General features: G+C 30.4%; 2 protein-coding genes and 2 non-coding genes across 6 annotated transcripts; 1 reads left to right on the top strand and 3 right to left on the bottom strand.

Annotated features, from left to right (window-relative positions):
• Nucleotides 1-1345: 1345 nt before the first annotated feature.
• On the bottom strand, nt 1346-5063 carry LOC107929305 (5-amino-6-(5-phospho-D-ribitylamino)uracil phosphatase, chloroplastic). 3 transcript variants are annotated; one of them, XR_005911524.1, is made up of 4 exons: nt 4894-5063; nt 3213-4353; nt 2063-2173; nt 1346-1499 (listed from the first exon to the last, which is right to left on the bottom strand). XR_005911524.1 is itself a non-coding variant. In XM_016860693.2 (4 exons), the coding sequence occupies exons 2-3, from the start codon at nt 4349-4351 to the stop codon at nt 2063-2065; spliced, it is 1242 nt and encodes a 413-aa protein (XP_016716182.2). In that variant the 5' UTR covers nt 4352-4353; nt 4894-5063; the 3' UTR covers nt 1346-1499. The 3 variants fall into 3 exon arrangements, 2 of the variants coding, with proteins under 2 accessions (XP_016716182.2, XP_040946420.1); XM_016860693.2 differs by having other exon boundaries at nt 2063-2165; XM_041090486.1 differs by lacking the exon at nt 1346-1499 and having other exon boundaries at nt 2058-2148.
• An 11087-nt stretch (nt 5064-16150) lies between these two features.
• LOC107929307 (uncharacterized) lies at nt 16151-19405 on the top strand. Its single transcript, XM_016860699.2, has 3 exons — nt 16151-16309; nt 16826-18701; nt 18790-19405. The coding sequence occupies exons 2-3, from the start codon at nt 16842-16844 to the stop codon at nt 19117-19119; spliced, it is 2190 nt and encodes a 729-aa protein (XP_016716188.1). The 5' UTR covers nt 16151-16309; nt 16826-16841; the 3' UTR covers nt 19120-19405.
• Nucleotides 19406-22007: 2602 nt separating this feature from the next.
• On the bottom strand, nt 22008-22081 carry TRNAV-CAC (transfer RNA valine (anticodon CAC)). Its single transcript has one exon. It is a non-coding gene; the product is annotated as a tRNA-Val (tRNA).
• Nucleotides 22082-22524: 443 nt separating this feature from the next.
• On the bottom strand, nt 22525-22596 carry TRNAD-GUC (transfer RNA aspartic acid (anticodon GUC)). The gene has a single exon. It is a non-coding gene; the product is annotated as a tRNA-Asp (tRNA).
• Between the last annotated feature and the right edge of the window lie 997 nt (nt 22597-23593).

Here is a 23593-nt window from a genome sequence, read left to right as displayed (position 1 = left end):
AATATCGGCCTAAAGCTAAGTAGAAGTTTAGTAAAGTATGAGATTAATCATGCTAGTTGGTGTATGTAAATGATTTTAATAAAAATGGTTGAAGGTGGAAAGGGAAAGGTACTTAGAAGTAATTTAGTCAAAATAATGAAATGAAAAAAAAAATTGACAGAATGTATAAACTTTAGTAATGACGCGTAAAAGAAAGAAAGGATGAATTTGATTAAATTTCCAAGTGTTCTCAAGCCACTTGCAAAGTCCACCATATCATATATTAAAATTAGTCTACCTTAACTTAACAACCAATTACATGAAATCACATTCATATCAGATTTTTTTTTCTAAATGGGGCTTTTACAAAGTTAAAAATCTAATTAGCCCTTAAATATCTCTAAATTTCTAATTCGGCCCCTTTTTTTATTGTTTGTGCTCTAATTTAGTACTTTTCTGCTTGTTTTTTTAATAAAAAAATCCGAATTTCGTTCCTGACAGAATTTAAATATAAAATCACCAAGTTAGCAGAAATTAATTCATGAATTAATTGATTTGAACACGTAAAATATACAAAATAAACATAATATCAAAGCTCAAAGCATTTTGTACAATTTTAATTTAATTATTGAATCTTGATAAACCTTGAAAGAACCAATTTCATATACATATTGTGTTTTTAAAAAATATTTTTTTTTCATAAATTTTTGGAATTTTTTTTATAATTTTTGATTTTTTTCTGCTATGTTTTTTTTAAAAATTTTATTTTGAAAAATAAAATTTAAAAAAATAGAAAAATATTCAAAGGTGATTAAAAATTACTATAGATATTTATATATCCATATTATTCCATGTTTCTTTTTTCTATCTTTGTACTGTTTTTTTTCTTTTACTTTTTCACTATTTTTTTATATTTTATGTTTTTTAAAAAGTGTTTTTTAAATTCTGAAAAAAAAATTATAATTTTTCCTATTTATAATTTCCTTTTTGAGATTTTTCGCCTTTTTTGTTTTATTTATTTATTAAAAAAAGAGAGTGATGTGGCACACTCTTGGCATGCTACATCATCTTTTTCTATAATAGCAATAATAACCAGATAAGGTACTTGAAGTTTGGAAACTTCAAATATTAAATTGATAAAAAAAAAACAGTTCTTTAAATACTAAAGTGATAATTGGATGTCACTTTGGAGGGCAAATATTACATTAATCCTATAAAAAAATTGTGTGAAGAATATGTGTTGGCTAAAGGACGTGCTGGGGATTTCACTTTCAGCATATTCTAAGGATTAAAATTGAAATTATACCATTGTTTTAAAATTTCATGAAAAGAAAAGAGATTTGTATCTTTATTTGAGAGGTGTCGGTAGAAGAAGAATGGTAAGAGTTTTTCATATCCGTTTTCTTTAATACAATATTTAGAATTATCTATAGTCTTTCCTCAAACCTCAAGTCATAAAATAAGAGGATAGTGCGCTTCAACATACTCAAACTCACGTTCTCCTGCATTGGCATCAATGCCTATACCAATAGAATTTTATTTTTATTTTTTAAGCGGTAAACAATTATTACATTGTCTAATTTTTCTAAAAAATAAGCTTTTTTATTGATATTTTTAAAAAATAAAAACACATTTTTTAATTTTTTTCAAATAAATTGCTTTTTTAAAAAAATCAGAATAATTTAATTTTGTTCAATTTTAAAAATCAACAACTAAGCACAATTAATTGTATATATTTATTATTAGTATGATAACAAATTCAGTCCACAAGATTTACACATCGTGTCAATTTAACTTTAATTTAATAAATTTAGTCCATAACATTTACACATTCTGTTAATTTAATTTTAATTTAACATATTTAGCCTGTAACATTTACACATCCCGTTAATATTTACAACGAATATATAAAACTTAAAGGTTAAATTTATTATTATACCAATCATAATTATATATAATTATTGAAAAATATTAAAATTATAATTAATCGTTCATAATTATTTAATTTTAAAATTAATAAAAATTAATTTTTTAAGGGACCAATTTATTAAATATAAAAATAGAAAGAGACAGGTCCCGTTACCTAAAGAAAATTAATGTAGTCGTTTCTGGGTTGCGTGCACGTTTCTTGGCCACGTGACGAAACGACTCTGTTGCGTCCACTCTTTCCTAGATATTCATATTTCCTGATATACTATTATTATATAAATTTATTGCTTTATAAATAAATCAATTAATTCATAAATAAAATATTGATAAAGTAACATAAATATGTCGTATTTAGACTTATCCATAAGTCGAATTATCTGTCTAAGGCTAGCCGAAAATTTGAAAAATTTAAATAAAAATATTAGACTCAAAAAATTGACTTGAACAAAAAACTAAACCCGTTTGAAATATGACTTGGACTCGAACTTAAACATTTAAGGCTCGAGCTCAACTAATTTTTAAATTTATAATACTTTATATTATATTATTTTTATATATTATATAATTTAAAACGCATTAAAAAATAAATCTATACTAAATATATAACCTTACTCTCATGTGTAAACATTAAAATAACAATAAAGTATATATAACTATATAAAAGTTTTCAATAAATGAAAAATATTAAAATAATATAATATAATATAAATATTTTTTTAAAAAAAATTAAAAAATATATGAACGGAACTAAAATAAATTTGGATTAATCTTTTGAAAATATGAACGGATTTGGACAAATATTTAAGTCCATATTTCAGACCGGACCCAACCCAACCCGGTCCATAAGCACCTCTACTTGTATTAGAAATCAGATTACATTTTATTTTTTTATTTAAAATGAGTAAATTAATCCTATATTAAATCAAAGAAAAAATTAATTTATTTATTAAAAATTTTATTTATTTAACTAACATGATTGAAAAAATAACATATGAAATACCACAAAATATAAGAACCAATTTTTAACGAGAGAAACGAATTAACCCAATCCAAATTAAACCAAGCAAAAATACGAAATCTTAGCTTTTATAACTAGAAATTTGAAAAGCAAGCATGTATATGATACAACTATACATCTATGGGTAAATAAATCATGTGGTTGTCCAATGCAGACCACCATTTTTTTTTATATTTTCTTCATGTTTTTTGCTCCTTTTTTGCTATACAATAAATGGAACAAATTATCATCAAGAATCATATGAAGAACATTGAAAAAAAAGTTTACAGTTCTTTCAGGGGGTTACCAGAAAATACCACCATCAATTGCTGTTGATGCAGGCGGTTCATCATCTTCCTCCTCTATCTCCATCTCCGGGATTGGTTCTCCGGATCCGAATTCAGGTGACTCTATATCTGCAAGGTTCTTTAAATCAACAATTGAAAGCTCGTCTAAACGTCTTACCACCAAGTCTGCAGCCCTGAGCTCATAGACAAGATGCTTGTTAGCAACAGCAACGCACTTCATCCGTGCCTCATGAGCTGCCTCGACGGTCTGGTTAGAGTTTCCGAATACAATGCACCGCTCTGCAATGAATTCTAGAAGTTGTGCAGCGTATAGAAACATTTCTGGATCGGGTTTTCCTCGACATACGTCCTCTGCCGCCACAATGGCACTGAAGCACTCTTCGATGCCGATTGTTCGCATTGCAGCCTCTAGAGTTTTTCTCGGCCGAGTCGAGACCAAAGCCATTGGAATATTGTAATGCATCAAAATATCCACAAACTCACTAGATCCATTACAAAATCTATACACCCCACCTTGTAAAGATTGGTAAATTTCTTCTTTCCTTGCGGCCATTCTTTTAACCGATGCCGGGTCTCTAGACCAACACAAGATTTCAGAAATCGCTTGCTCATTCTTCATCCCTTCTATTCTTCTCAGCATAAAGGCTGGAATAGGGGATCGGCCTTCTTCTTCAGCAAGAGTCAACCATGCTTGCTTCTCGAGCTCGGGGTTATCTTTAATTATAACTCCTTCCCATTCGAAAATAGCCGCTATCCAACCACAACCCATCCTTTCGTGACGAAGCCGGGGATTACGCAAGGAAGGCTTATCGGCTCTATTTTCCGGTGGCCACAAATCGGGTTTTTGAACGATGCCAGCCTCGATTTCATCCTTCCAATTCTTAGGAGATCTTTCTTCTTCTCTATACGCATGCACCTCCTTCGTCAGCTCTATCGCACGAGCCTCTACCCCTAAATTAACTAACCTATCGGCTTTCAACCTCGGTAAAAGAGGCGACACAACAATTCTTCTGCCGGTAAATTCTGTAACTCGGAGTCGATAACTGATTGGTTTCTGTTTGCCGGAAATGTCCCTAACAGAAACTCTACCATGCAAAGGACTATGACCAAGAAGAGAGGTCGTTGTAATCGACTCCATCACTGCCATTTTCAACCAAAACTATAACTTTTACAAATTCCTCTATTAAAACCCGATCCTTCTAAATTATTTGCACAAAAGTCCACACAAATCCAATCAAATGAACACCAAAGGAAAATTAAAGAACCGAAAAGAAAATTCAACTTTCCTCGAATTTGCACCACAATTCACACATCAACATCCAAAAAAAACACCCAAAGATTGAAGTAAAAAAAAGATGCAAAAACCAAGTTCTCAAATGATTCTCTTTGACCATAAAAGGGTAAAGAATAAAACAATTTGTCTCACAATAAATAAATAAATAAATAATCCAACTTTATCATCAAGCAAACTACTTCCAAACATACCCTTCAAGTCAAACTAAGCATAACCCAAAAAACCCAAATTCACAAAGTAAAACAGGAAGAACAATTATAGAAAACAATAAACGCAAAAAAAAAACCCAGAAATTAAAAAGTTGAATAAAAATACATAAATGGAAAAAATATGCAATTATTATAATTAAAACAAATCAAAGGAGGAAAGGAATAATGAAGAAGAACCTGGAAACCAAAGAAATGAAGACCCAAAATGAGATAAACTTAGATTCTTCAATTAAAAACCTGTGAATCTGCCATTTTAATTGTTTCTTGAACAAGTTGGTTTCCCTTTTTTTTTCTTTTATTTCTTTATTTCTTTTTTTTTTTTTGCGTGTGTGGTTTATAATTAAAATAAAAAGTTAATAACAATCATTATATATAGAGTTAAAAAGAAAAGAAAAGAGAGAGCAGTGGAAGTGACTGGCTGGCCCTACACCTGTCGGTCATAAAATTTAACCTTCTGAATTTTAGGGGTTATATATGAAAAGATATTATTATAAATTTGATCCAATTATGGTTTTAGTCCTTTTATTATGTTAAAATTTTGAATTTAGTCTTTATACTTTAATTTTTTCATATAATGTAATTAATTAATCCAAATAGTTTAAAAATACTTATTTGAACTTAAAATGTTTCGCATTGTAATGATAAGTTGACTATAGTGTTTTTTTTTTTAATTCGCATCAATGTTTTAATTGGAAGAATTTCCATATTATTTATTTTGATTAACTAATCAGATTATGAAAATTTATAACGTACAAATATATTTTATAAAAATTAATATAAATAATAAATTAAGCCTTAGTTTAATGGTAAAGTATTGTTATACTTCCTCGACAAATGAAGACACATAGCAAGTCGAAAGACCACCCGAAGGATAAACTCTACCAGATCACCTTGAAAGTTACTAGAGGCTTCACCTCCCATCCTAACCATCCAAACAAGCGTAAAGTAATCATTCAAGAAAGTCATTCGTTCTTCCAAGCACTCGGCCTTCTGTTAAAAGTGTGATCTCTTTAGTCACTAAAGCTCATGTGCGTTCAATCGCCCAGTACCATCAAATAAGAGTGAGTGTCAGGATTTGTCATATCATAGACATCCTTATCCCAACGAAGACATCCACGCACACATCTTACAATGATAGCTTGATGGCAAATCCAACACGTTAACGCTATCCTCCACGGGACCCTCACCTATAAATATCCCCGAAGACGATGAAAGGGATCGATTCTTAAATATACTAGCCTACACTCTGCCCTCTTACTCTCAGCACCCCACCTCCAAACTCTCTCCATTTTCCACTCTTTATAGCCTCCGACTCTCTGCCTTGATTGGGTGAACCGACCTCCATTGACACCAACACATGCTCCTTCAGACTCCTCCCTTGTTGTATCATTGTATCAACAAGTATAAATGTGAAAAATAAAAGAAGCATGTTTTCAAATATTATTATCTGTATATTTTTCTATTTTTTATATAAAAGATATAAAATGACAGAAACACTCTCAAAATAGTACAATTTACTTCGTAAAATGAAGGCATTTCCGTCTTTTTTTTTTCTAATTGAGTTGGTACTTAATTAATCCGTCACACCAACTTAATCAGAAACTTTATAATAAGTATATAGATAAAGAGATGAAATTATGCTAAATCAAAATAAAAGAATTAAATCCCAAATTGAACATAATAAAGGGACTAAATTTAGAATTTGACCCTTTGTGTTACATGATCTTCATTATTTAAAAATTACAAAGAGATAAAGAAAAAACTAAATTATGATACACTAGGTGAAAATTTTATCTAACAAAATTTTTAAAATTTAGTATATCAACTAAATATGTTCTAATTGAAATGGTAAATTTGAGATGTTAAAGATTGTGATGTTTTAGCTTCAAATCTCGTTATCCTTATATGAATTTGTTCTATACTTCAATGTTGAGAATACATAGGTTTTGGGTTCACGTGACTTACAGTGGCAAACGCTTGTCAAAAAATGTATATAATTAATGAGATAGGCGGTTTTGGGTTATTATTAGGAATCTTAGGTTTTTATTGGATAATGGGAAATTTTAAATTTCAAGATTTGTTTGAAATATTTAATAATTTGATTCATAATAATGAGGTTTATTTTTTTTATTTGTTAGTAGGTTTTTATTGGAATGTATTCTTATTTATTGATAGGTTTTAGGTTCACATGACTCACGGTGGCAAACACTTGTCAAAAAGTATTTGTAACTAATTCGATATGCGGTTTCGGTTTATTATTAGAAATCTTAGGTTTTTATTGGATAATGGGAAGTTTCAAATTTCAAGATTTGTTCAAAATATTTAATAATTTGATTTATAATATTGAGGTTCAGTTTTTATTTGTTAATAAGTTTTTTACTGAAATGTATTCTTATTTATTAATAGGTTTTTGGTTCACATGACTCCGTAAATACTTGTCAAAAAGTATTTGTAATTAATCATATAGGTGATTTTGGTTTATTATTAGAAATTTTAGGTTTTTTATTAGATAATAGGAAGTTTCGAATATCAAGATTTGTTTGAAATATTTAATAACTTGATTTATAATAATGGGGTTCATTTTTTATTTGTTACTTTGGTATTTTTGAAGAAAAAAACGATGTCTGTTAAATTTCAAATAGTTAGTTTCACTAATAAAATACGAAGACTTACTTCACATTTGGAATTGCATAAAAAAAGTGCAAGTTTTTTTTTTTTAGATTTCATATTAAAAGATCATTTTGCCCTTATAATAATATTTTTTATTTTGTAAAAATAATGGATTTTTGGTAACTTTATACATTATAACTAAGTTGGAAATCGATTTATGGATGACACCAACTTAATCAATATCTTAAATATAGTAAAAAGAAGATAAGCATAAAATAAAATGATTCTTAAAACATACATCCATGTATATATAGTTTTAGGGAAGAGAAGACAATAACACAATCTTTTCCTCACATTGTTTGTAGAGGAAAACCCATGGAATTTCAAACTTCAAGTTGTGGCTTACTGATTGAGTGTTTATTTTTCTTGGGAATAACTTGAATTAGAATCATCGTTGTAAAAATAATTGTGAGATTCGTTTAAGGGTGCATATTTTTCAGTTTTAACCGGATTAACTGATTGAATTTAATTAATTTAGTTAATTGGTTCGCCACAGAATTTAATTTGATCGAGGTCGATTAAAAGTTTTTTGAAATTTTGGTTATCGATTAATTCAGTTTGAAACTAGGTAACTAATCGAATTAATCAATTAACTGGAAATAAAAATATATTATAGGGTTATAAAATTTAACCTTATGAATTTGGAGGTTATATATGAAGATATTATTATAAATTTGATCAAATTATGATTTTGGTCCCTCTATTATGTTAAAATTTTGAATTTAGTTTTTTATACTTTAATTTAACATAATTTAATCTCTACTTTAATGTAATTAATTAATTCAAATAATTAATAATGTTAACTATTTCAATTAAAATGTTGACTTTTTAAAAATACTTATTCAAACTCAAAAAGTTTAACATCTCAATGATGAATTGAAAATGGTGTTTTTAAAAAACTTCACACCAATATTTTAATTGGAACAACTTCCATAGTTATTTATTTAGACTAACTAATAAGATTATGAAAACTAGATTATAGCACAATCGCGACGTGGGTGAATAACAACATTTTATAACAAATGTATTTATAAAAAAATTGATTTAAATAATAAATGAGGCTTTAGTTTAATGGTAAGATATAAATCTGAAAAACTAAAGAACGATGGCGGATCTAGGCAATAAGTTTTGTGGGGCCTAACTAAAAATTTTAAGAACTTTGAGGGTTTTGGTGAGAATTTTCAGAAATTTTAGAAGGTCTAGTTAAAACTTGTAAAACTTTTAGAGGATTTTATGAAAATTCACAAAAAAAAAATTAAAGAGTCAAATCGAAATTTTTAAAAATTTTCAAAGGTTTAATGATAATTTTCAAAATTTAGGAGGGGGTTAATTAAAATTTTCAGGGTATAATTAAAATTTTCAAAAAAATTGGGGGGGGGGGGCCAAGGCCCTCCTAGGCCCTAGTGAGGATCCGCTTCTACTAAAGAAATATGTGTTCAAATCTTGTTGCATATATTTTTCTATATAAAAGATACAAAATGATAAAAACACTTTCAAAATTGTACAGATTACTTTGTAAAGTGAGGATATTTTTATCTTTTCCCAATTAAAATGGTACTCGGTTAACCCCTGACACTAATGCAATCAGAAGCTTTATAATAAGTTTAGATGAAGAGATGAAATTATGCAAAAATAAAGAGATGAAATTATGCAAAATCAAAATAATAAAAAAATTAAATCTCAAATTTGAACTTGAAAATATAATAAGTTTAAATAAAGAGATGAAATTATGCCAAATCAAAATAAAAGAATTAAGTCTCAATTTTGAACACAAGTTATCTGAAAATTATAAAGAGACATAAGAAAACTAGATTATGGTGGTAAAAGTATCAGGGAAGCCCTTATACTTAGGGACAGATTGTATTCTGGTCTCTCTACTGAAAAAATGGGTAAATTAACCTTTATACATTTCAAAATGTGCAAATTAACTCATTTGTTATTTTTTTTTTGTTAAATGATGACGTGGAAGTTAAATCAATGTTGAAAATTATTTTTTATGGGTAAATTATAAAAATGGTCACCCAACTATACCTTGTGTTCTATTTTGGTTACCCAACTATTATTTTTTCGATTTAGTCAGTAAACGTTTTGAAATTAAATATTTTAATCACTCTAAGCTAATATGGGTTTTTTTATTGGTCTATTAACAAAATTAGCCCTCTAATGTTTACTCATTCTATCAATTTGATCCTAAATATAAAAAATTAACAAATTTAACTCTCAATATTTACAAAATTTGCCAGTTTAGTTCAAATTCTAACTTTTTAGAGTTCTTTTACAAGTGACTTGAAAGAGATTACTATTTTTCTTATTTTAATATCTCACATGGGTTAGTCAAATGGTTATAAAGAGCTAAAAATGATTTTTTAAATTTTTTTTAAAATTTTTAGAGTTAGGACTAAATTTACATACCTTGTAAATGTTGATGGCCAAATTTATTGAATTTTTTAGAATTATAACTAAAATGAAAAATTTTGTAAACATTAAAGGCTAAATTTGTTGAATTTTTTATATTTAGGATCAAATTAATAGAATGTGTAAACATTAGAGGGCTACTTTTGTTACTAAACATTAGAATGTATAAGTATATATATAATATAAAGTATATAAAAGTTTTTTAAAATATAAAAATATATATGAAAAAACGTATGAATAAAAGATATGCATGTATTCATAAGAGCTTAAAATCGTATATATTAAAAAATGCATATATAATTACAAAAGTAAAGTAAAACAAATGTTTTCAAAAGTAAAATATAAAGGATATATATGTTTTGTAAAAAAAACATGTATTTATAAAATTAAAAAATATATTAAGAAATTATGAAAATGTATATATATGTATATAGAAGTTAAGAAATAAAATGAAAAATAAGAAAATGTATTAAATGTGTGCAGGTATGCATATACCACATAAAATGCATTTATAATGATTTTTAGAAAAATGGGTTTATAAACATATTAAAACGCACATGGTATAAAACATATATAAATGTATAAAGTATAAAGTATGAACAAAAAAAGAGTAAACAAAAAAAATATGTATGCGAAAAATATATATACAAATTTAAAAAACTTAAAAGTATATATTAAAAAAACAAATGTATTATATATAAAAATATGCATGTAAATGTATAGTAAATTCAGTGTAATGATAGCAAACAGTATAATAATAATGATATAATGATAATAAAAAAATAATAAGAATGGACTAAATTGAAATAAAACGGAAAAAAACGGGGCAGATTTGAAATTAATTTGAAGATAGGACCGAATTGAATGCGCACATGACGGCGGAGGACCAAAGGGGAAATTATTCCCGCCTTCCAAAAACGCTGCGCAGCAGTGGGTTAAATTGAAAAAAAAATAAAAAATGCGGCTCAATTTAAAAAGAAACAAAGCAGGTTTAATTGCAACGCGCCACGAACAGGAGGGACCCAATGCGCAAATATACCATGTGACGTCAGAGCGCGCGGATCCTCCCCTTTGGGTCGGGTCACCGCGCGGGTTAGGGCCTGGACGAAACGGCGCCGTTTTGCATGTCATTTAAAACAATGTTTTTCCTTTTCAAAATCATTTGAAACCGAAATGAGAAAAAAAAACACAGCCCCTTTTTTGCTCTGCTAGGGTTTCACCCCTAGCGTCCTCGCGCCGCCTCTCAGGCGATTCGACCGGCCCGAAGTCCGGCACCGGTTCCGACCCCAACTCAGGTAAGCCTCCTTTTCTTTTTGTTTGTTATTTTAAATGAAACAAAATGAAAAAAATGTAAAAAAAGGGAAAAAATGTAGAATAATAGTTACTGTTGACACAAAAAAGAAATCACCTTCGAAAGAAAACAAATTTTCGCTGCTTTTGTATTTCTGATTCTCACTCTCCAAAGATCCGTCTCTCTCCTTGTTACAGATCTAGGCTTTTATAGCCTACCAAAATACATTAGTTTACAATCCTTTTCTATTGTGGACTCTTAGTCCGTTTTTATTTGCAGGTGGTTGTGCGAATGGCGCGCGTGGAGGGGCTGATCTCCGAGTCCTACGGCGCTTGGAGAGGCTGCTGGAGGCAGGGCTTGCGGCGCTACTTACTGCTGGTGCTACCTAGGCTAGGGTTTTCTGCTTAGCTTTACTATGTTGGGCTGGTTTAATTGGGTTAAATTTGGGCTGTGCTTTGTTTTATATGGGCCCGGGCATTATTGGGCTTGTACAATGGTTACCATGAGATTAAATATGATCATATTAGGAGAATGGATTTATCCCAAAAAGATTAAGGATATTTTATAAGGGTAACACACTTATGATAAAATCATTGGATAAACACTAATCGAATTGCTTTGGTAATTGTATGTCATTAGGGAGAGCTCAGTAACGATACTGCAGTGGAATGACTTTGTGACTAAATGAATTTATAATTAAGAGGTGAAAAGCTGGAACTTAATTATAAATTATTTGAGTCTTAATCTCACATGTCCAATTGGTCCTCCCACTAGCTCGTTGAAACTATAAATAAATTGTATGTTGAACCAAATAAGCATAAATGAATAGAAATGGTAATAATAGAAAAATAGGAAACATTTAGAAATGAATGTGATTTTCTCCAAAATGAAAATGAAAATGAAAAATGATCTGTAAATGAATTTATAATTTTCGAATTAAATTAAGCTTAAAAATAGAAATAAATTATTTGGTCATAGTGAATAAGTTTAATGTAGAAATATTAAATATATTTTCTCATAGATTTTTTACAGTAGTCGTCATGATTTTAACGAAATTAGAATTGGGTTGAGAAAATTATTTAATTAATAAATTCATTTACGATATTTATTTTGGGAAATAGAAAAATAAATATCGAGTTGGATCGAATTATAAAGTACTAGGTTAAAAATCAAAGAAGTGTTTGTAATTGGACTCGATATGGTAGAGGCTCAATAGCCTCTCATGTTTAATGCTAGAGACGACAAGTCCTAGTTTAATTAACTAGGGTTGTCGCCCCACCTATTAGTTAAACAAGGGTTTCACATCTTCTCTGTATAAATAGATGACATCAGTAGGGCTAAATATACAACTTTGAGATATTGTTATTCTACTCGAAAATAATGAGAGTTTATTCTTTAAGTATAAAATCTATTTTTTTGGAATAACAATTCTACTAACTTCTATCGAGAGAGAAATTTGCTTCCCCATTAAAAGTAAAGTAAACAATTTCTGGTTCTATATTTGATTCGAATTAGTTCATGCCCACACTCAAAGCAGTTTGTGATACGAGAATAATGAAGAAGGTCATTCGGATGAAAGCAAAAACAATAAGGATCCGTCTAGCCGAAAACACACATGCGACTTCGGTAGACGATTTATTTCTATAAATATTACAAATCGACTCAGTATTCAAAATTTTAATTTCCTGCTGTGCTAAAAAGACGTTTTCAAATCGAATTTTTTAACAAAAACACTATACTCTTTATAGAAAGGAGTGAAAAAGAGTTCGTGACAAAAAAATATATCTTAAAATTCTCATAATATCAAAGTAAAGGAATAGATAATTTCGAAATACAAACACACAATAACCAAGAACAAAAAATGAGAGAAAGTAAAATGATTAAAGTCCCTTTAAGATCAATCACTCGATGAAGATGGACCATCAACTCCTCCATACGAACAAAGGCAACGCATGATCAAGTTCCCTTCAAGATGAATCACTCAATGGAGTTGGTCCATCAGCTTCTCCACGTGGGCAAAAGTCCATTTGGACCCATTTTCAGTCATGATTTTGTCGCATTATCCATTTTCACCGAATTCTTCTTCACAAAGTAGGGTAACATAATGGAGTGGGGGTTGGCGTCTAAGCAAACACCATGCTTAGTTATGGTGGTTGCCTAATTGCCGTCGTTAATGCTACACTTTATATAGCTAGATTTATAGCTGATCTTTCCACTCTTTTCCTTTTTTTACCTATTAAAAGTTATAACTTTATAGAGCCTTGCAGGCAGCCTATCCCATGCAAAACCTTGATCCATCTCCATCCCCATCTCTATTATCACCCATCATTACTCTCAAGTCTCAAGGAATAACTTTTATACATTCCATGAACAAAAAGAAATCACATCTTTGAGATATAAATTAACCATATAAAAATTTGATTTTATTTTAATTTTTACAATTTAAAATTATTTATAGTTTCTGCCCAACCTTTAAATAAAAAAGATAGCGTGTTTCAGCACACTCAAACTCATGTCTTTCAACACTGACAATAATATCAATATCAATCGAACTAAAACTCAATCCACCTTTTCAAATACAATTCATCTTGTTAATTTCCAAGCTTAGAAAAAGGAAAATAAAATGGGAAAAAGCAAAGAACTTGGAGTAAAGAAATAAAAGATTCTCCCGTGGGTTTGGTGTGAAATGTGATTGACCGCCCCACCCCCCATTTCGTTTGCTCCCTCCCGCCTAAACAAAATCACATGCATTTTACAATTATACAATATTATATATATTATATACTTATATACTTTTACCATTTTCTCCTTCACTACCAATCATATTATATCATATAATTCCATAAAAAGTTTATTATTAACTCGATTTATATCGGTATTTTTGCTAATGCAGGAGGACGTGGGTTCAAGTGTGTTGAAGCGTATTATCCTTCTAATTAAAGGTTCGGGAGATACTATAAGTACTTCTAAACATTGATAATAAAGAACAGATGATAAAAAAACTATAATAAGTTTTGTTTATCAAGATGAGAGTTAAAAAAGCATTCAATTGGGTCTACCTTACGGAAAAAATGTTTTACCAATTAAAACCCATAAATTGATTGTTGTTACCTTCCCTAAAACCAATTTTTTTACTTGAATTTTCTATTACAATTAAGTCACTTGAATGTCCAATCCTAACACTGATTTGGTTGTAGTACATATTTTAGGACCCAATTGAATGATGCAAAGGAAAGGTCTACCACTAAATTCGATTGTTGAACTCACTTTAAGTTGTTCACAACGAAAAGTAGGTCTAAATTATAGGGCTATGATAAGTGTAAATATATAAATATCAATTAAAAATATAATTAATGTATTAATAAGCATTAGGCGTAGTAATAAAGCACGTTACATTTTTTAAAAAATACATATTCAAATCATCAACAATTAAATAAATTATTAAAAATTCATAAAAAATAAAAATGATTAAAATTGTCAGTTCAACCGATTTTTTTAACTCGATTCAACTAATTTTGAGCGAGATAAGTACATTAACCAATCCAATTTAAACAATATTGAAAAAAAAAGTACCAATTATTAAAATCTAGTTGATTACCTTTATTTTAAGTTACTATTTTAATAACCTTTTTTTAATCATATTATATATTAATATGATAAATTATTTTATAAACTCTTTCCATCACATCATCCACTGTCTCCTTCCAATTATTTAATAACATTTCAACAAATTTTTTCCATGTCATTGACACATAATTTTGGTATTTTTACCTTAAACTTTGAACTCTAAATCCCAAACCTCAAAACTAGAACCCTAAACATTGAACTCGAACCTTAAACACTAGACCCCAAACATCAAACTCAAACCCTAAATCTTGAACATTGAATCTTGAACCTAGGTTCAGGTTCGAGGTGGGGTTTAGGGTTAAAAATTTACCAAAATTATATGTTAATGACATATAAAAAATTACTGAAATACATTAAATAATTGAAAAAAGACCATAAATGACATAGTGAGAAAGGTACATAAAATAATTTATCAATTAATCTTCTACATTAGTTTATAATAGTTTTGGAGAAGTTTTAAATTTTCAAAATTTACTCATCAAAATTTTTTTCCATAATTTGACCAATCCACCCCTCTTCATTCAAATATACCAAAAAAGAAAATATCTAATAATGCCAACGGCTAATTTTTCTGGCTTTAATTATTTAGCACTGTGCCAAGTGGTTGAAACATTATTATTTCTTAATCTAAACATAGTTTAGGGCAAATTTGTTAACAAAATTGGTCCACACTCCATAGCATTTATGATTGGGGAGGGGGTTTATTGTAATTCCAATGAGACAGATCCGCAATTTACAACATCATTAATGTCCTAAATTAATTGTTTGGGAAATAGTTAAATTAATTATGGGAATCCAGTTTTTTGATACAATGTACACTTCCCAAAGCCATTAAGATAATAGTACTGTGCCAGTGATACAGTCACCCCCTTACCCCTTTTCTATTAAAGAATATTTTTTTATTAATAACTTATGTGAAAACCCAGAAATACCCATTACAAAGAAATTAGATTAGCATTGTTTATTGGTATTTTTGTCTTTCCCCAAACGGGTGCCCCCATTAACACCCTTTGGCTGGAAAAGTTGTAGCAAAATCGTAATATGGGGGTAAAATTGTTTTTCCGGTCCCTTTTAAATTCAAAATTGAGCAAGTTGGTCTCTTTAAAAAAACAAAGCAATTTAATATATATCAATTATACATAATTTTGATCGATATAATAGAAAATTAATATATATCAATTTAATATATATCAATTATACATAATTTTGATCGATATAATAGAAAATTAAATTTCCAATATTTATATATTTTGTTAAGCTGTTGTTCGCTTTCAAAATTAAGAAAGATTAAATTGTTTAAATTTTGCTAAAATGGATCAAATTGCTTAATATGAAAAATTAAGAGGGACCAAAGTGATGTTTTTACCTAATATAGGAAACAAGCATATGATGATGAATTGGAACAAGATTGCTTTATTACAAGACATAAACAGAAGCTGAGCAGCTCATTGTCTCTCATGAGAGATCATGTGAGAGAGAAAGAAAAAGAAAACACTCAAATATACTTGACTCTCACTCTTTTTTGTTAAAAACACAATCTATAGCACACAGTCAAGGAAAAGGGGCAAAGGCAAGGCAAGGCAAGGCAAGGCATGCTTTTTATGTCTATATCATACTTTTGTTTTCTAGTTACTGTTCCAGTTCTTGTTATGTCTTGCTTTTTACATTGTACTTTTGTTTTTGTTGGGTGTTTCTTTTACAATTCTAAGTACTCTTTCATGTCTGGTTTGTTCTTAAAAGAAAGGATTTTTGGTGTTCTTTCTCTTGTAGATTTTTTCATGAGAGAAACTGAGTTGAAAAATGGGTATTGTGGTTTTGCTTGTATCTGCTTAGTTTTGGGGTTTTCTTTTAATTCACTTCTCTAAGATCTATAATGGTGGGTATCCCCATTTTTTGTCTTTCACTTTGCCCCCTTTTTGTTAGCTTGAAATGCAAGTGAAAAATAAAGTTTCTATTTTTATTTTTAATAAAGTTCAAACCTTTTACCAAATGAATTTTATTTCTAATGTTAAGATCAATTTAATTTGTGGATTGTTGAAGATGATGGCCTTTTTCTTTTTTAGCTCGAATTTGTGTTTATATGACTTGCATTGCATTTTCTTGCAGGACTGTAAATGAATCAATGGGATTAGAGATGGATACATTAGATCTGAGTCCCAACACTGTTCTTCCACCTCCTCGACAATGTTCGAACATCGAGAAGCGATATCCGAAAGGAAAATCGGCTCGTAAAGATGAGATATTGAAGGTAAAGGAAGGGTTTACCGAAATCAGCTTCCGCCGTTACCGTAGTGCTTCTTGTAAGAACATGCAATGTAGATCTATTGGGGCGGAAAGCAATGCTGAGTTAAAGCGTGGATCTATATATCAAAGCTCTAAAGAGGTAAGTAAAATGAAAAAGACTGGTACCGTCGAGGGCCGGAGGAAAATTGAATTGTCGCGTAGTAGTGATACGTCTTATTCGTTTAGGTTTGTCGATTCTCTTTGTAATTCAGAAGATGAAAGGAACTCAGTGATGTCTGTTGGCTCAAACTTGAAATCAGGTTCGGTTAACAAACCTTATGTCGAGCCATGTTCATCGAGTGGCTTTATTGAAATCTGTTTAAGTTCGGATAATAAAAATTTAGATAAGAGAGGGAAACAGTTGGTGGAAAGTGTCAGGATAGGTAACAAGAAGGATGTAAGTTTTGGATGTGAACCAGTTGTTCGTCCTTTAGATGATGGGAATGATCTTCTTGAAGAAGACACGGTTCAAAAACTGCATAAGTCGTTATCTGCTAAGGTGGAAGCGTCTTGTTCGCCATCATCGTCGGAAAGTGACCGGTTTTCCTGGACCAGCTCAAGGCCTAGATTTAGTCCTATTAAAAAGATGTTTGATCCGTTCATGAAATCAAAGTCATTGCGAAGTCCATTGGGTTATACAGCAGAAGCCGGGATGGAAAATGCTAGGAGAAATAAGACATTTCGGAAATCTTTGTTACACGACTTCTCTCATTCACCTCGGAATTCCGAACCGGATTCCTTGTTCACTACGAAAGATAGAGTTCAATCACCAACGGCAAGTTCACCAGTTCACCTACATGGTTGTCTCAAGTTGGGAGTGAAACTTGGAATGCCATTTTTCGAGTTCTCAATGAATCAACCGGAAGATGTTGTTTTTCTGGCCAAACAATGGAAACAAGATAATGCTTTCAATTGGGTATATAGGTTTCACTCAGTCGGCAATAGAAAGAAGAGCAATGCGAGTATATGGGGATTGAGTGATAGTAGCAAAGATTCTTCCATTGTTGCGCAGATGCAAGTCTCGTGCTGTTTGTGCTCAGAAATTAAAGATAATGGGGTTCTTGAAAACTCCATGGTTACAGAATTTGTTTTGTATGACATTGCGCATGCAAGACAGCATGTTTCCGTCCAAGAATCCCCTGATGTTCGTAAAACCCGGGTCTGTCCTAGTCCAGGCTCAGATGTGGGTTGCTATGAATCAGATGATGGCTCTAATGCAGTGAGGCTGAAAGATCATTTAAATGTTGCTTCGGACAGCGATGAGGTCGAATCCGTAAATGGATCAACTCCATTGTTACCTGCGAATTTGCACCCGAGCCTTGAAACTGCTGCCGTAGTCATTCAAGTACCATTTAAGAAGAGAGAGAGCTTGAAAAACAGACGAGGCGATAAAATAGGCTATACGAGGCATTTAAACCTACTCAATCTCTCTATGGTTGAAGAATGCAAAAGCAACGTACAAGATAGCAAGATCCAAGAAAAGGTGAAGGTGGTTATTCCGACCGGAAACCATGGATATCCTAGTACCGAGACTTCGGGTCCTTCATCATTACTCGATAGGTGGAGGAATGGCGGAGGCTGCGATTGCGGTGGCTGGGACATGGCTTGTCCCCTTGTAGTTTTTGGCAACCCGAGTATAAATTGTTCCGAAGATCAAGTGTTAGTGGACAGTGAGCAGCCTTTTGAACTTTTTCTTCAGGTAAGGTTTTAATCTTACTCCGAAGCAACTTTTCGATTCTGCAGGGTTAATTAATGTTACCCGTTACTAAATTTTGATTATCATGTAGGGTGCCAAAGAGAATACACCGGCATTGACCATGACAGCCATCGAAGGAGGGTATGCAGTTGATTTCCATGCAAAGTTGTCTGCATTACAAGCATTTTCCATTTGTGTCGCCATATTGCATGGTAGTGAAACCCCCACGGCTACCGGTGAACCACAAACCAATCATTTGCCCGAATGCAATTCACTGAAATCATTTCTTGAGGATGAAGTGAAATTCTTAATCGAAGCGGTCACGGAAGAGGAGAAGAAGAAAAAAGCCGGCAAGAGAGCGATGCCAATCCCACCATCCTACGTGATTAACCCTCCCTTCTCTCCAATTGCTCGTGTTTAGACATTGAAAAGCAAGGGGTTACTGTATAGGGGGATGTCACACATCTTACTCGGCAAATCGGGATGCACATTCGATAATCCGAGTTCCTCGAGGACACGAATTTCTTCATTGCACTATTGGTTCATTCTTGAGTTCCATAATTAGAGAATTAGAATAGGGAAAAAAAACACCATACTGTTCATATTGTAACTTTGATAGCAAGGCAAAAAAAGAAATAGTGATGTAGCTATTGAGACTATGGAGCTATGAGGGGCAGTAAATCATAGAAAATTTTTACCTGAAAAAATATTTTTACTATGTCTGGGTTGGAACATGGAACCAAAGTAGATTTGAAGGTAAAAAAAACGTTGTTCATATTAACAATAATGATCTGAGTTGCCCATTTTTGTCCTCAGATTCTATCAAAATTTTCACCAATTACCATCTTCTTTGTCTTATCCCTTTTTTAACTATTTCCCACTTCAATAATTCAGTAATAAATGCTGTTTTTCTTTTGAGAGAAAAACCAAGTGACTGCAAATCCTGTCTGTAGAGACTATATCATGATGTACTTATGTATCATTGTCAGAGCTCCATGATACTGTTGTAAATGCAGGGGATTCCATGTTACACATATTGACTTCTTAATTGCTTATTCCTCCCAAATTCTCGGATTTAGTCCTATGATTTCATCAATTTTAGTTTCGGTATTTTTCAAATTGGTCAATTTTAATCTATTAACTCATTGAAATTTAAAATTTTAGTACTTACTTAAACCGTGGTAGCTAAATCCGTTTGGTTAAATTCAAATACCAGTCTTGTATTATGCGTATAATTATAAATTTGGTCAATATTCTCTAATTAGATCATTCTAAGTTTTTATATTTTCTGAATTTTGAAATTCTAATCTTAACACAAATGGCAACCATTACCGTTTGCACATACGATAAGGTATTGAAATAACAAGCTGATAAGGTATTGCTTATACGATAATATGTTTGGCACATTAAATTTTAGAAATAATAAAACTTAAATGAATATAACAATTATCAGTTGGTGAGGATTGAAACCTTAAATTTTATTATTTATTAATTTATAATTTCATCAATGTTAGAAGATTATTATTTTTTCCATTTTTGAGAGGATTAAATTGCAACTTTATCATATATCAATTTATAATTTTATTATTTTAGGGCCAAGTCCCTGCCTCCCCCTAAATTCCCCCTTATATTAGCTATCCTTGAAACATGGAGTAAGGCTAATCATTTCTAATGGCATATCTTAATCTTTTTGATTTCATATTTCAATATACTAATTTTGCTGCTTTAATGAAATTATAAAAATACATAAAAAAGGGGAAAAATTATAGGTCCTCAACAGCAATTAGGATTGCTGCCGGCACAAGAACAATAGCCAGCAGGAGTACAAACATTAAAGTTAGTATCACACTGATGCACTCGGTTTCGCATTTCAGTTGCTTTTGCGCTTCGATCATCGTTGGCACATCCGAGAACAACATACCTTCAAACAACACAAAAACTAGTAAATGTTTCCTCTTCGGACAAACTCTCAGAATATATCAATACCGATACATCCAACATATAGACTTATCGAAATTTTATTTTAGGAAGAGAAACTATAATTTTATTATGTATTAACTTATAAAATTCAATTTCGGGAGGGAGACAAAGACAGACCTGACCATGGAGTGAGTCAGGTTGGGACAAAGCAAAATTTTAGGTCCTTTTTCTTGGCTCAAGCTTGACCTAAAAATGACTTAAAATTTTGCTCAAGTCTGGTCCAGAATCTTACTCAAAACTTGAACTATTTAGAAAATAAGTCTTATTTTTTTCGTAAAAATTTATTTTTCAATTCTATATTTTTACTCAAACCCTCCCATTTTCTAAGTAGGACTCTGGGTTTAAACAAATAACCTGACTCTGACTCATAATCAGGTCTGACCAGAATCCCTCCCTTCACCCCTATATACATGTAAATGTGCCTTGATTCTAACGAAAGTATTACAAATTAATAAGTCTTGTTTTGTCTTTCATCATGGTTTTATCTTTAATCTTTGTCAAATACTAGCAAGTTCACAAAGAGTGAGTGCTTCAAAATTGGTCTTGCATGACTCTCATGCAAAAGTAAAAAAATAAAATCTTAATATGAGATAATACCGAATCTATTAATATACCACTTGATCTGTAAATCTCTTGCAAACTCGAAACACAACGGTTGCTTATAAAAAGACTTACCAGATGAGAGCAAAAGAGTGAAGAAGACAACTAGTTTCAAAGCAGCCTCCACGGTGGTGGTGTTTCTTTTAAACAAATTCAGTAGCTTTTCTTTGGGTAAATGAGTGTTGTCTGTGTGTGAGTACTCTACTGCTATAAAAAATGTCACTAGGTTGGCTCCATGTTAATTTTATAAAAAAGGAAAACAGATTTAAGTTTGGGAAATTTAGGAACTTCCCAAAAGTATACCTCAAATTTACATAATCTTTTCGATTGTAGGATTTTTTTTCTATAATTATGCAGATCTTCTTTCAATCTGTTTCCTTACATTATTAGGTTGACTTCACGATTATTTTTTTAAATAAATGAAATGAATAATTATTAAGTTTTAAATATACTAAAAAAAATCTTAATATGCAAATTCTAATTCTCTTTAGTCTTAGGTTCACCGACCCAAATATAGTCTAAGTTCGAGTTACGTTAGTCTCGTTACTGTTAAAACTTTATCCTCCTATTGTAATTCACAAAAAAAAAACTCTTATATTTAAACATGACTTTACTCTAAAACTAGTTGTCCAAAAGAAATTCAGATAGAGCCGTATTTAAAAAATAATAATAATAAGTTCGTTAGAAAATTCAGGCCGAAGAGAAAGGTTTTAAAATTTTCATTTGAATTGTCTGAGCCCGGGTTCGAACCGGGGACCTCTGGTGTGTGAAACTAGCGTGATAACCAACGACACCACCCAGACGTTGATGACAAGCAATTAGTTTCAAAATTTTATAGTATAACAAAAAAAGCTATTAATGTATGGATATTGATAAATTTAGCCCACACGTATACACTTTCTGTCAATTTAGCTATTATAGTATTATTATTTTTGAGCTAAATTTAGATATTAACCTTTTAAAAAGTGTCAAATTGCTTTTCTTTAATGGAAATACTAACTAAAACATTAAAATTTTAAGGGTAAACTACACCCAAGATTGCTAAACTATTTGTAAATTTATGTTTTGGTCACTAAACTTTAAAAAATTATGAAATAGTCACTAAACTATTTGAAAGTACAGGACTAATAATGACCAAACTAAAATGTAGTGATTAAATCCACAATTTTCGTGAAGTACAGGGAGTACTAGCAGAATTTAACCACTTATGATGGTGAAAACTGAAAATATAGGAAATTGCAAAATGCGCCGTTGCCGGGGATCGAACCCGGGTCACCCGCGTGACAGGCGGGAATACTCACCACTATACTACAACGACTGCAATGATAAACTCTCTAATTTATCTTCTTCTGTTCTTTTTCCACCATTTAGTATTGAACATAATGACCGGAATGATGGAAGATAAAATTATTTTATGGATTTTAATTATTTGAAAATTAATTTTAATATTTTTTATGTTAAATAAAGTATTAAATTTATTTTTAAATTTTATGTTTGCTAATAATAAATATTATTAAAAATGTTAAAATTAATTAACTTTATATTGTATTTTAGAAGTGTAATTTCGAAAACTATTATCACATTTCTATTAAAGTGTTTCATAAATCAAATTGAAATCATTGTAACTTGAGAAGGAACATGTGAATATAATAAAAACAATCATGCACAAGAGGATGTTTACGCATTTTTCTTAATGAAGTTGGTGTGGCATCCCGCTGGCAGCCCAAATACATTACATACTGACATTAGACTATTTACATGCTATCTCAACTAATAATTTAAGAATTATAAAAAAAATCAAAATTCTAAAATAATTATAAAAATTTCATAAAAATTCAAAAATATTAAAACGAAGTAAATGTTGATTGCCATGCAGAATGTTATTTTTAAAATTTTAATTAGTATTTTCATTAAAAGATATTAATTCGACTCTTTTTCAAAAGGTTGATGGATAAATTTGATTTTTTTTTAAAAAGTTGTAGGCCAAATCTTTTTTTTTAAACTAAAATTATTAAAGGTGGACTTGACCCGATTTTTGGTTACGTAGTTGAGACTAAAATCGAATAGTTATAATGGTTGTTGTCTAAGGTTTCGTTTATTTCACTAAAAATAATTTCTGGAAAAGAACATACTTTTCTAAAAAAAGCAAATAGTTTTTGGTGTTTGGATGAATCTGTCGAAACCATTTTTATATTGATTTGAAAACGGAATTCGACTTTTTAAAAAAAATGAAAATGGGAGTCGCCACCGATCTTTTATTGAGGTGCGATCGGATCACCTTGAAAATAATTTTAGGTCTGCGAATTTTGAGAAAA

This window comes from Gossypium hirsutum, chromosome D03, assembly GCF_007990345.1.
Source record: "Gossypium hirsutum isolate 1008001.06 chromosome D03, Gossypium_hirsutum_v2.1, whole genome shotgun sequence".
NCBI classification, from domain to species: Eukaryota; Viridiplantae; Streptophyta; class Magnoliopsida; order Malvales; family Malvaceae; genus Gossypium; species Gossypium hirsutum.
Note: the sequence above shows the minus strand (reverse complement) of the source record. Positions and strands in the feature narration are given on the sequence as shown.

Bases quoted from the DNA above. Each gene is read 5' to 3' on its own strand.
- LOC107929307 (XM_016860699.2), top strand. From the start codon at position 16,842: ATGGGATTAGAGATGGATACATTAGATCTGAGTCCCAACACTGTTCTT. The intron at 18,702-18,789 runs GTAAGGTTTTAA...ATTATCATGTAG, and splicing joins CTTTTGAACTTTTTCTTCAG to GGTGCCAAAGAGAATACACC.
- LOC107929305 (XM_016860693.2), bottom strand. From the start codon at position 4,351: ATGGAGTCGATTACAACGACCTCTCTTCTTGGTCATAGTCCTTTGCAT. The intron at 2,166-3,212 runs GTAACCCCCTGA...ATAGTATATCAG, and splicing joins ATTGATGGTGGTATTTTCTG to GAAATATGAATATCTAGGAA.